Source organism: Scyliorhinus torazame, chromosome 2, assembly GCF_047496885.1.
Source record: "Scyliorhinus torazame isolate Kashiwa2021f chromosome 2, sScyTor2.1, whole genome shotgun sequence".
Lineage (NCBI taxonomy): Eukaryota > Metazoa > Chordata > Chondrichthyes > Carcharhiniformes > Scyliorhinidae > Scyliorhinus > Scyliorhinus torazame.
In genome coordinates this window covers 290709960-290724017 of record NC_092708.1, presented here as the reverse complement: position 1 = coordinate 290724017, position 14058 = coordinate 290709960, and the positions used below count along the sequence as shown (strand labels likewise).

The following is a 14058-nucleotide window of genomic DNA, read 5'->3' as shown; positions in this document are numbered from 1 at the left end:
GATTTTAGCTATAAAGCCTTGAATTGGAAAATTAATAAATTAATTAATTGAGATATATGAAAGCTAAAAATGTATTTCCTGACAGGAGTTTTTATCTCTGTGTTACAATGTTATGGGGAGGTGCCCTATTCTAAATCTACCTCTGTTCCTGACTCTCTCGTAGTTATAACTTGGGGTTCCTCGAAATTTGCCATTGAATCTATTTTCTTTATCAAATCCTTTTCTCACCTGAAAGTGTTGGCTCGCAGTAACTCTTTGACACCTATCCAATTAACAATTCTTTGTATGAGCTCAGAAAGCATGTGTCACTGAGTTCCTCAATGAAATTCCATGAAATCGAGCCCACGTTCTAAATCCATAATATAGGTCATTGAATTCTTCAGACAAGAGGGGGAAATATAGCTGTACCATTTAAAGTGTTTAAAATAAAGTGAGTGATATGAAGTTCCTCCGTCATATTGTTAATGATTCTGTTTAGTTGCATTATTGATTTTATCTGAAAGTGGCTGGGTTTAACTGAGTACAAGTCAGTTTCAGGTCGCTCTGATTCAATTCACTCATTTAAATAATGCTCGATTATTTTGTTTCCTTTCTGACATTTAGTATTTGTTCATGATTATGGGGAATGAAGGAATGTCTTAACAAACATTCCAGGAATGATGAAGTTCTCCACTCTAGCACACAACTTAAACTGGGATTTTGGTTTGAAGTTGCTGAATTCATCCACTGAGCCATCGTAAAAGCTAAGATTCCTTTTTAGGAACACTGTTTTGCTCCCAATATGAAACTCTGGCAGATAAATAAAGTTGAATTTATCTAATGAAGTTTTTTTTTTTAAAATTCAGCTTTTCCTCAAACCAGTAAACCTGGAGAGTTAAACCTCTAAACTTGTCTTAAAATACTAATCCAGAGTGTGTTTCATCTTCTTTGCTTAGGTGGTGCATTCTATACCTCGGAGACAATGGAGGGTGCAAGGCCACATTATTATAACTCTTGGGTTCCTATTCTTCATGCTACAGCATTGTGGCTGAACAGTACAGGTTTTATAGTAATTGACCCGGATGAAGGCTCTTCTCGGCTCTCCAGACCTGTAACCCCAACGATGCTGGGTCACGAATTTACTTCGGCAAATGTAGTAGCATCACCAGAGGATGTCAACACTGATAGATTCCATCTCATTCTAGGTTAGTTATTTAGTTAGCTTGTAAGTTCGAGAGTTCTAGAATATTTTTCTCTGTAAATGGAATTAAAGAATATGATTCATGTGATCCAATCAAAGCTCCCAACCGGGTCCGGAATATACAGCAGGAGGTCATCTGCATACAAAGAAACTCGGTGCTCGACACCTCTCCACCACAACATTGCCAACGGCTCTATCGCCAGGGCGAAGAGCAGTGGGGAGAGCGGGTATCGCTGCCTCATCTTCCCCCCCCCCCCCCCCCGCCCTAGTGTAACCCAAAGTAATCAGAACTAACCTTGTTCATCCAAACACTCGCCTTAGGTGACTTGTACAGTAGCCAAACCCAATCCACAAATGCCTGCCCAAACCCGAACTGACTCAACATCTCCAACAGATACGCCCATTCAATCCAATCAAACACCTTCTCCGCTTCCATTGCCACAACCACTTCCACTTCTTGGACCTCCGCGGGGGCATCATAATAACATTAAGCAGCCTCTGTACATTCGCCGACAGCTGCCACCCCTTCACAAACCCTGCCTGGTCCCATCCTATCAGTCCAGGCATGCAATCCTTTATCCACGACGCCAGCACCTTCGCCAATAATTTTGCACCTTCATTCAACAGCGAGATCGGGTGATACAATCCACATTGCTCAAGGTCTTTGTCCTTCTTTAAAATGTGTGATACTGAGGTCTGCAAAAGTGTGGGGCGGAGCCATCGACTCATTATACATCTCAACTAGCAGGGGCCCCAGCTCTAACCCAAACTTCTTCTAAAACTCGACTGATAACCTAACTGGCCTCGGAGCTTTCCCCGACTGCATCGCCCCCACGCAATCCATCACCACCCTCAGCCCAATCAGGACCCCCAATCCCTGCAACTTCGCTTCCTCGACCCTCGGAAACTCCAACCCATCCAAAAATCGCCTCATCCCTTCATCATCCACTGAAGCTCCGAGTTATACAAACTCCAATAAAAGGCCATTCACCGCCTCCGATACCACTATGTCTCCCTTATCCCTCACCCTTCCAATCTCTTGTCGTCACCTGCTTCCTCAACTGATGCACAAACATTCTACTCACTTTCTCCCCATACTCATTAATCACCCTTCTGGCTCTACGCAGTTGTTCCACCGCCTTTTCAGTGGACACCAGACCAAACTCCATCTGGAGCTTCTGCCTCTCCTTAACTAACACTTCCTCAGGCGCCACCGAATATATCTGGTCCACTCTCAGAATGTTCTCCATCAATCTCAGACTCTCAGCCCGCTCCGCTCTCATCCTATGCGCCCGAATTGATATTAGTTCCCCCCACCCCCTTACAGAGTGGAGGCAGAATCCTCCCCATATTATTCACCTCCACAGAATTTTGGATGTCCACCCTCCCCCTTTCACACCCCCTTGTCCTCCAGTAACCCAGCATCCAACCTCCACTGCGACCGCTGAGCCTCCCCCTGCACCATCCCCAACTCCACCCAATGCGGCACATGGCCAAAGACCATGCTTGCTGAATACTGCAATCTATCTACCCCTGCCAACGGCACTTTGTGTAAAAGAAAGAAATCAATCTGGGAGTATATCTGCCGCATGTGCGAGAATTACGAAAACTCCTTCGCCCTCGGCTTCCATAACGCCACGGGTTGTCTTCTCTCTCTCTCTCTCTCTCTCTCTCTCTCTCTTTTGAGCGGGCCATTTAAACCCTGTACATTCCACACTATCAATCGGGCTGGGATCTCCCTGTCCCTGCCAATCAGTCATAACCCCTCTTTAGCCAGCTCCCCCAGGTCCACGCCTCGCTCATCCTCAGGCCCTCCCCAAGATGTCCGCCAACATCTCTTAACCAACTGCACCACACAAATCTACACACATCAGCATCCCTCCCCACTCCCTCCAGAGGTTGACCCCCCCCCCCCCCACTTCACTCCCGTTAACTAGCCAACTATCTAGTGTGGTGGCCCTCACTCGAGGCCTCCGTCTACCCCCCTCCCCTCCTCTTCCCCCCCCCCCCCCCCCCCCCCCCCCCCACCCAACCGCCTTTCACCCACAAATCCACAAAACCAGTAAAAAGCGAAGAACTCACTCACCCACCCTGCACCCATATTAATTAAATATAACAATCCACCCGCCGTGTAAACCCATGTTGCCCACTTTAGCATCTCCAAAGTTCAGTGTCCTCACACACCTCCTAGTCATGGTCTCTCAAATTCTCTCACCACCTCCGGCATGTAAAAATAAAACTCAATTCTGGTGTGTGACCCACGGACGAGCAGGATGCAACACCCCAAACTTCACTCCATCCTGTAGAAGGCAGCCTTGATCCGATTATAACCGGCCCGCCGCTTTGCCAAGACCACCTCCCCACCAACATTTCAAACGTGCTCACCACATACTTTGCGGCCTGTGTTTCCTTGATTCTCTCAGGCAGCCCCACAGTCCGGAGATACTGCCTCCTGGGACAGTTCTCAAGGTCCTACACCTTCTCCCTTGACCTCATGTAGCTCTCTGCCACGGGCGCCATCTCTGCCTCCAACGAGGCCATTGGATCCTCATGCTCCGCCACCGACTCCTCCACCTTCAGTAGTGCCGGGCCCTGCACCTCCAGCCTCTGCCCCACTCTCTGGATAGCTGCCCTAAGCGCCTTCACCTATGCCAGGTCTTCCAAGGCCTCTATCGCTGCAACTTCGCATTCAGAAATTCCACAAGATATTTGTTAGCCCACTGGGCAGGCAATAACACCCCAACACCCTCCGTCATCGTTTCCTCTGTCGCAGCTCAACTAAACATTCACTCAAGCTGCTGCCACTTGTTACACTCCTCATCTGTTAAGCCATAAACCGACCCCACAGATGGGATATTTCAATTCCTCAGTGCTCATGCACCTCACACCAGTAAACACCCCCTAAATCGGGACCTGAAAATCCACCTCGAGAGGGAGCCACTAAATATGCGAGCACTCACTCTGTAGCCGCTACCTAAGTCCTCCTTGTCCCATTTTGTTGATGAGTTTGAAGAAAGCTGCATAAAACTATTCCAGATTTCTTCTGGTCATGAAGTGGAAAGGCAGTACTATGCATCCTGATGGGCTTTCAATTGTTATGTGTCCTGACCAGAACCTCAATTTTCATTAAAATCCCAGATCAGAACCCAACTATTTGCATTTGGTAAAACTGTGAGGAAACGTTATTGCACCACAGGGGTGATGACACTGACCAGTAGACCACTTTTATATTAAAACCAACTTTAATTTGGACACAGTATCAAGCACATTAGCAACAAATAAATAGCTTTATAGTTAACAGTTATAGTATCTTAACTTGCTTCCTGAAACAGGCCCAACATTCCAAATAAACAAACCCATATATTTCAGATACCACTTCTGCATAAAGTTAATAACCAGGTCTTTCTTACTTGTCTTGATGCAGAGTCCTTCAAGAGAAAGACACCTTTTGAGGACCAAGCTGAAAACCTTCTGCTCAGCATAGAGCTCTGGAGGCAACCCCTTTGCCCAGACAAACATGCCCTCTTTCTTCCTGCCCCCCATTAGCTATACCAGCCGTGCCCAAAGCACACAGCGTTCTTTTGACTCTTGTTACAAGATGTACTCTGATTTGTTTATCCAGGCTCAAGCTGTTACTACATTAGCCCTCTATCTGCAAACATTCAAAATAGCTTTTAATATCTATTAGCAAAACACTTTCCCTGCAAAAGTCTCTGATTATCTCACTCTTAATCAATCACAGCTCTTGCAGACTTGCTGTCTGTAAGCATTTTAGCCTAGGTTTTAATATCACTGCAAAAATATGAACTATAAAGTATGACAATTTCTTATTCATTACAGCAGAAGAAAGGGAAAGGCAGCAAAAGTGCAGTTGTTCTCTTTTATAACTTTTAGGGTTATATGGCAATTTAGCTAAGAAAGGTGTTTTAGGATAATCTTGCACGTTGACTATGTTTTGAAACAAAACTGAACTTGATGCATATTTTGTGTCATTAGTTTAAATAAAAGCAACTGATTTGTTTTTAAATGAACAAACTGGTTTCTGAAACCAGCTAAGTGAGGTTAAGGAGTTGAGGAAAATATTATGTGCTATTATACTGCTTTAATTACAGGAATCAGTATAGAGTTCCTGTGTTCGCCACGGCCTGATGCACCAATGGAAAGCATTGTAGCCTGCTTACATGCTCTGCAGTCATTGCTGGATGTTGTTTGGCCCCGTTATAAAATCGGAAGCAGTCAGGTTTGCATCGGAATAAATTCTATAAAGTTTGTGTTTACTTCACATTACCATTTTTTCCCAAACAGAACAAACTGATGAACCCGTTACTTTATCAAGTCTATTCACAATTTTCAATTTGGCTTAAATAAATTAACATACTTTCACCTCCCTTCAGTGACAGTGAGCCACAGAGACTGAGTAAGTCTAAAATTTAATTCCTGAGGAGCAAACTGATTAACTTTGATTTGGCATGTCTTGAATTGGTCTTTGCATTGTGGGCTTGAAAAGGGGTAATTACTTTTACTCCCAATTGTTATTTATTTATTCCTGTTGAAAATGTAGACGGATGTCTTAGAGGTTTCAACTCCGTTATAATAGTAAAAACAGTCCACCAACCTGCATTCCCCAAGCTCTCAAATTAACATTTTGGCAATGTACTGGAGAGCTATTGCAACCACAAATGGGTGATCACTGCTTTAAGTGCTTTATTTCTTATTGCTTTTCAAATCATATTGGTGCATCCTATTTTCGCATATGTATTAGTAACACTTTGATACATTTATTATTTTTTAAATAAATTTAAAGTGCCCAATTTTTTTCCCCCCAAATTAAGGAGCAATTTAGCATGGCCAATCCATCTTTGGGTTGTGGGGCTGAGACCCACGCAGCCATGGGGAGAATGTGCACATTCCATGCGGACAGTGATCCAGGGCCGGGATTGAACCCAGGTCCAGGGCGGCGTGAAGCAGGCAGTGCTAACCACTGCGCTACTGTGCCGCCCAAACTTTGATATATTTAAACTATATTTTGTTACCCTTCTCTTTATTTGTTATTCTTCGTTTACAATCGACTGGTTATAAAGCAATTGGGTTTACTTGTTGAACTAGAATGCAAGTTAAAACTGAAATGAGATATCGGATTAAGACACTATGTTCTGTTGTGTAAAATTTTAATATTTCCCCCCTCAACTTTTTTCTCTTTCACTGCTATCTTGCTCCAAGTGCTTTGCGAAGTAATAGTCTTCATGCATGAGAATGAATGTTTATTCATGGAGCTATCATAGCTGAACCCAACTCTTCTCTTGCCACTATCCACATGCCCACCTAAAGTATCAATAACCGGATAGTGAAGAATGGGAACCATGAAGGAGTTGTCTGTCTCTACTTTGGAGATTGGGGTTAACTGGAGTGCTCTCAAGTGCAGATTGACTAACCGAAATCTGAGACCTCGAAGCTGTTTGGTTAAGTAGCTCTTCATGTTGTGCAGTTGTTTACCGTGTCAGCAGGGAAATTTATTGTATTTGGTACTCTTTTCCGATCAAATTTGGGATATAAAAGTGGAATTTTATACATGCTTAACATTGCACATGCAAAACTTATTGGGTGGTTAGCACTGCTGCCTCACCAGCGCCAGGGTCCTGCGTTAAATTGCAGTCTTGAGCAACTGTGAAGTTTGTGCTTTCTCCCCGTGTTTGCGTGGGTTTCCCCCGGGGGCTCCGGTTTCCTCCCACAATCCAAAGATGTGCAGGTTAGGTGGATTGGCCATGATAAATTGCCCTTCAGTGTCCTGGGATGTGCAGGCTAGGTGGGGTAACGGGAATAGGTCAGGGGAGTAGGCCTGGTTAAGGTGCTGTTTCAGAGGATCGGTGCAGACTCGATGGGCCGAATGGCTTCCTGCCCTCTGTGGATACTATGGTTCTATGGAGTTGATATTCCCCAGTAGCAGTTATATTAAGGTTCATCTTGCAGCTTCATTCTCTTGTCTCACAGTAGATTCAACTATTTTCTAAACTTTATTTTACTGTGGTATATATATTGAATTAGAATCCGCATGCAGGGAAAACTGTAGGTTCTGTTTAGTTTTTGGTATTTTGACTGGCTTAAATTCACCCCCACCACAAAACAGTCCATCTGGGTCCTGTGAAATAAACCATCTGATGTATTTCTGAGTCTAAGACTACAAAGGGTTCAATATGTTACTTAGTGCTTAGCTCATTAATTTAAAACAAAGAGAGAGTACTGTTGACTACAGCGTCTGCAGGCTAGTTAATGCAGTTAAATTGGAACGTGGCCTTTCCAATAATTTCCTATTGAATTGCATCTGCTGACAACTGTATTGGAATCCACTTGCTCTCCACCCCTGCCGTCACATCACTTCTAAATCAGTATATCTGTCGATACTCATGGTTTAGACTTGCAGTTGAATAGCTCTTCCAGGAAGCCAGCAAGTGATAGTTCATGTGAAAAGGCAATCTAGTTTGTATCATTGCCTTTACAAAAGGCAAAGGGAAGAAAATCAAAAAATTGATTTGGAAAATTGATTTAAAATCCAAAAGCAAAGTATCTGATTTGTCATTGCCACTACGCAGCAACCTTTGTAAGTATAGAGACTTCTGTGATTTATTTTCTCCAGGAGGAATGGTATTGTGTTCTTTTGAATTGAAAACTGATTTCTTGAAATTCAATGATAATACTTCAATTTTTCCACTTATTTGGAGATAATAAGCCCTAGTTCAATTAAATGCCTTGACATCCTTGTTGCATCTACTATGCATTCTGAAGTGTAAGACTTTCTTTCATTTTATGCCAGTAGGTTTACAGTTTGAGCATCTATCCAAAGTGTCTTTCATGGCACGATGGCACAGTGGTTAACTGTGCTACCTCTCAGCGCGAGAGACCCGGGTTCAATTCCAATTTCGGGTGACTGTGGAGTTTGCGCATTCTTCCCGTGTCTGCGTGGGTTTCCTCTGGGTGCTCAGGTTTCCTCCTACAATCCAATGATGCGTTAGGTAGATTGGCTATGTTAAATTGCCCTAGGTAGGGTTACGGGGATAGGGTGAGGATTGGGCCTAGGTAGGGTGCTCTTTCAGAGGGTCGGTGCAGACTCAGTGGACAGAATGGCCTCCTACACTGTCTGGATTCCATGACTCTGATCATATTGGGATTTAATTTGATTAATACTGTCTTTTCAGTGAAATGAGAGAGGTTGGTTGGGGGGATAGTATTTTATCTTGTCCACTTTGCTATTTCTTCAACTGACATCCATGTGAATTCTCTTTTCAGGAACTTGGAGTAGAATTGCTGAATGTGCTGCATCGATTAATACTGACACGCGAGTCTCCATTCATCCAACTGGCTGTAGTTGAAGTTGTAGAACAAATTATACGTGCAGCTCAGGAACATGTGAAAGAAAAAAGGAGAAGTGCAGAAGGTAGGCATTCATTAGAATACCTCTAATTGATAAAGACATTTGTAAATTTATCAGAACCTTTGCACCAAAATTGGTCAGTGTTGCAATGCATTGATTTAGAAGTGGTGTATATGGCAAAAGTTGAAATCTACATTTATGCCCATTGTTTCCCACATTAAATATTTATTTTAGCTGGGAATTTGAGATGAAGCAAAGCAAAATGTTTCTACACATCAGAAGTTGAAAGTTGTTGGACAAAACATAATGCTCTCAATCAGGAAATCTTAATTTAGAGGTCTGTGAAATTTTCATTTTCATGCACTATTGTGGAAAATGTCTCATTTCAAGTACCGTTTTCCACGATCTGTTTCATGGTTATTAAGTATTCTCATGCCAACCAAAAAGTGGGAAGCGCTAGTGATCTGTCACAAAGGAGTAGGAATTGTTTTCTTTTGATTTGGAAAAGTAATTTGGACAGGGCTTTAAATGATGGAAAAGTATGCTATAAGATAGACCTTTCTGTAATAGTATATGAAAATGGAAATGTAATTGATTTCTAAATTCACAGCCGAGAACCAGCAATATTTCTGTATGAAGTGCCATCTTGTATAGTTAATATTTTCCAGACAAATGTTTTGTCACATCAGTATGAATCAATCTCGAATGCTGTCTCCATGTATTATTATGGCAGCCTTCTGTATCATAAGACGATGGTTGCGCCATGGTGATAGCATCGCCCAATGTGGCCCAGGAGCCCCACTCTGGTGTGGCATTCTCTGCCCTATTTGCTGCAGAGGAATGGAGTCAACTGAGAACACGTATGAATGGCTAGCCTCTATTTTCACTGAGCCCTCCTCTTAGCCAGCTGAGCGTTTTGTGTCTGTAAACCTTCAGAGGTCACAGCCATCAGTGATCTCCCAGTTATCAGTGTCATTGTCCACTATTTTACTATCTCGTTTGCATCAGAGTTGTAGTGGAGCTCTGGACATCCAGGAGGTTGTAATCCAATGGTCAATTCACTAAGCCTTTAGGTATATGGCTACCATCCACCTGATGAGCACAGTCATTGTTGGCTCAGCAATGAGTGTATGCAGATGAAATTTGCACGCTCTAGGACCTCCTATGTTGGTGACCTTGTCCTTCCAAGAGATGCCACAGATTCATCTGAGACAACAAAGATGGAAACTGTTCAGCCTTTTCTCTTACCTAACACATGTTCTCCAGAACGCACCACTGAAGAGGAGTGTGCTGAAGACGCAGGATGGATAGGCTTGATAGACTTGCAGTTTGGTGTTCTCAATTAGGTTGCTGTGGTTTCACCTTCCTTTGTTCAGCTTGAATATGACAGCTGCAGCTTTTACAATGGATGTGTTCATTTCGGCATGAAGTGACAGATTTCTGGTGATTGCAGAACCTAGATATGTGAAGCTATCGGCAATCTGCAGTGTCACATTGTGCTGATACATCGTGGTATACAACAAACACCCTGGACACTGACATTTTTCTTCCTGATGCTGATCATCAAAACAAACTCTGTCCACAAACTCTGAGCAGGTGCTCCTCAGTTGGGAATGTTAGTGGGATTCTCACGAGAGCTGCTGCGGACCCGATGTACTGTTGTCTTGAATCTGAGGTGAACAAGGCTAAACAGCTTTCCATTAGTTTGGTTATGTAAAAAAACACCTGCACATGACCTGGAGGTGTATGACAGCAACAAAAAGAAGAATATGCCAAAAAGTCAGTGCCACAACCCTTTTTGACCAATAGCTGACTTTGCCCATCGTGTTGTCATGGAAAGAGGAGATCGCATTGAGCAGCCAATTTTCTCCAGTAGCTTAAATAGACTGCTTCTGCTCATTTGGTGAAATGACTTGGTGAGATTGATGAAGGCATTATGTAGTGGTCTCCTTTAGTCATGACATTTCTCTTGCAGCCGTTGGACTAAGACGATCATACCAATTGTAGGTCTTCCAGTTCTGAATCCAGTTCTGAATCCAGACTAAGATTCTGGGTACAGGTGTTAAAGATTTGTAGTCTGACGAGAGCAATACGGGCAAATATTTTTCCTACAATGCTCCCCGGAGAGGTGCCTCGATAATTGAACTGCTGCGGTCACCATTGTTCTGGTATAGGCTTGCTATAGCAGAGACTGAGAAGTTCATGCAGATGTTGCAGGAATACTGGTTTCGATGTTTTATGAGTTCAGGCAATATAGCATCAGCACCTGGAGTTTTTCCCGTGACAAGCGATTCAATAGCTTTGCTAATTTCCTCCACGGGAGTTCGGTATCCAGTTCTGCTATGACAGGCAACTTTGAATGGTGTGTAGATCTTTCTCAGTAACGGAGTTCTTCCTTGCAGCAAGTATGGCAGAGAATGCCATACCAGAGTGGGGCTTCCTCGACTATCTCTCCAGTTGTTTATTGCAGTCATTGAAGACCCCCACCCCCGCTTTTTGCTTTCAATTAAGCTGTTTTATTTGTTGACGTACCTTTATGACCCTTTCATACCTGCCCCGACATTCCCCATTTCAAAGAATATTGAATATCCTGATGTTCTGACAAAGTTGTAACTGGTAGTCATTAGCCCACCACCATTCAGCGTTGTACTATACAGCTCATAGTGCATTGTCTTCCCACTTGGATCTCTGTTTTAACCAATGAGAGTGGACCACGTGGCTTCAATGATCGATTCCATCTGAGTGGTGCTAACCCATCAGTCAGCATTTTCCACTCTTGCTCCCCATATGTTGAGAGTGTGATGTTATATCTGGTGTGCCGAAGTATATTCCATTTTATTTGACTCTGTGTGGGAGTGCCAGAGAGCACCCATTCAGTCAAGTCTCAAAGCTGTAAGTCTTCATCTGTGTAGGCAGTATGGCTAAAGTCGACAAGAGTGCAACTTTCTTGCTTTGAATGAAAAAACCTCCTTAGACACGTGCAATGTTTTTCAAACTTTTCTGCCCGGGACCCATTTTTACCAATCGGCCATCCTTCGCGACCCATTGCGGCCGACCTTCGCAACCCACCATTTTTGCTTACCTTTAATGTCACTTGCTTTGTCATTCAATGTTACATTTCTGTTAAGTGCTTCAACTGATTATTTAAGATCTCATTGCATCCGTAGGTTTGTCCTCAAACTCACCTTTGAAGTTTTAAACTTTCATTTGCCAGTCATTTCCTGCATGTAACACACAAATGTTGCATCCTGATTTGCAGTGGCACAATTAATAAACCCATACCTCAAAAAATCATCTTTATACTGCTTTTTTCCTGTTTTCAGCTTCTTCATGGGTTATTCACCAGTGGCCGTGAAGCTCACACTGCTGCTGGCAGCTACAAAATGAAGGAATCTCTTTCACCCAGAGCACGTGACATCAGTGTATGGGCATGTGATCTGCTCTCTGCAGTCGCTCCTGGAGAGTAGACTGCATTGATTTCTTTCAAACAATCTGCTCCTGGGTCAGCGCGCTGATGTCAGGAGGAGGCAGTCTGCCTCGCTGGGCTCCAGGCCTGCTAATTGCTTGAGGGGGCTCACATGCGTGGGACAGCTGGCATTCTGAAAACTGGTCGTGGCCTGCATTTTTACAAGCCAGCCACGGCCATTGGGCACTTCTTCCCACAATCAGGAACACCCGGACCCAACCATAGGTCGTGACTCTGAGTTGAAATTGACTCGGCACACCAGGGAGTGATCTGCATCACAGTCAACACTGTTGTCTCTGTATGTGTTGAATGCTGTTCAGAGAGTCACATCTGGTGATCAGATACAGTTGGTGCCAATGCCCTGATCGTGGAAGTCTTCAGGAAACCTTGTAGCATAACTTGTTCTGGGAAAGAAATGTTGGTTGGCTCATGGTAACAACAGAGCTCAAGTTGTCTTTGTCCATTTTCCCTGTCCATGATATCCGAGGCAGAAGGGTCTTGTGTCATGGTCATGTTGACCCTCACTGGTTGACCCTATGACCATCTGTGGAGGGTTGCATCATCGAGAATAATGAGTTCCATCCAGTGAAGCCGACATCTTGCTCATGCATGTCCCCTGAACCCTTCCCCTGCCAGGTGAGTATGTCATGTTTTTCTTTCATTAATCCACCCTTGAATAGCCAGGGATGCCTTGCCATGTTCAGCCTTTCAAGTTCCATGTCATTCACAGCTGTCTTGCGTGTATTATTGATCAGCGGGCAAGTTGTCTGTCAATCCCATGTATGTGATCCTGACGTTCCAGCTTTGCAATCGAAGAGTTGGTATCTTTTGCTTATTTGCCTGGTGCAATCGATTACATCCACTGACTGAGCAAAGATTGTAAGCTCCCAGCAGCCTTGAAGCAGATGAACTGTGGCAATCAGCAACCCATGAGTGGGGGTCTGACCGACATTGGTGGGCATTGGCCGACCAGTGGAACAGAGGGTCTCATACGTTTGGAGGGAGCCCATAACATTTGTTCTCTATGCCAATTGAGTTGGGCAAATCACCCATAATTGCTGTATTCAATGTTTGCTCGCGCTCTGCTGCAAAACAGTAGTGTACTCTTCAGTTTATAGAGTCCCTGGGCTAGTCATGTCAGGAATCCTTTCTGAACCTCTCCGGTTGAATCCAAAAGAATGCAAAGCACAATGCTTGCCACTGCCTCGGTTGCAGGAGGCACCAGAAAAATGACATATTTATACATCAATCTGTCTTTGGGTTCCACTTCAGATTTTTGTAGGGGTTTACTCTCTCAGCTTTCAATTTTCCAAAGGTATCCACACGCAGTGGAACTATTCAACCATAGCTGGGAGTTTGGCTCAAGAATGCCCGGAAGCTTTAGCCTGGGGCCACATAGGTTGACACCAAGAGGCACAGCTGATGAATTGTAGATGGAGAGAGTGTGTACTGACACTGAGAAACTTACACATTTGGCTCTCTTTTTCCCAGTCAGCCGCAGAAGAAACTAGCACACAAAAGTGGAAAGCATGCTAATTCTACTCTCGTCCTCCACACACTATATGCATAGACATATTGGGCACACTACCTCCTTGTAATTACTTGGTTGTCTATTAATTTTTTTTTAATAAACATTTTATTGAGATATTTATGGTTTTATAACAACAACAGAAGAAACAATGTACATACTAATATAAACATAGTGCAAAAGCCATCTTCCTCCCTCACAGGTGCCACTTTTACTAACCCCCTACTCTAAACTAAACTAAACTCCTTCTGCTGACGGTTAATTTTCACCAAAGAAGTCGACGAACGGCTGCCACCTCCGGACGAACCCTGACATTGACCCTCTCAGGGCGAACTTGATTTTCTCCAAACCGAGAAAGCTAGCCATGTCACTTAGCCAGGTCTCTGACTTCTGGGGCTTTGAGTCCCTCCAAGCTAATAGTATCCGTCTCCGGGCTACCAGGGAAGCAAAGGCCAGAACGTCTGCCTCTTTCTCCTCCTGGATTCCCGGGTCTTCCGCCACTCTGAAAATCGCCACCT

The 14058-nt window shown here is 43.9% G+C and overlaps 1 protein-coding gene across 5 annotated transcripts in view; it reads left to right on the top strand.

Moving 5' to 3' along the window:
- heatr5a (HEAT repeat containing 5a) overlaps positions 1 to 14058 on the top strand; it is a 344658-nt gene that overhangs the window by 274400 nt on the left and 56200 nt on the right. For all 5 annotated transcript variants that reach the window (XM_072488316.1, XM_072488279.1, XM_072488289.1 and 2 more), the window contains 3 exons: positions 936 to 1184; positions 5293 to 5420; positions 8462 to 8609. In XM_072488316.1, coding sequence (XP_072344417.1) covers positions 936 to 1184; positions 5293 to 5420; positions 8462 to 8609 — 525 coding nt within the window. The remainder of the gene's footprint in view (positions 1 to 935; positions 1185 to 5292; positions 5421 to 8461; positions 8610 to 14058) is intronic.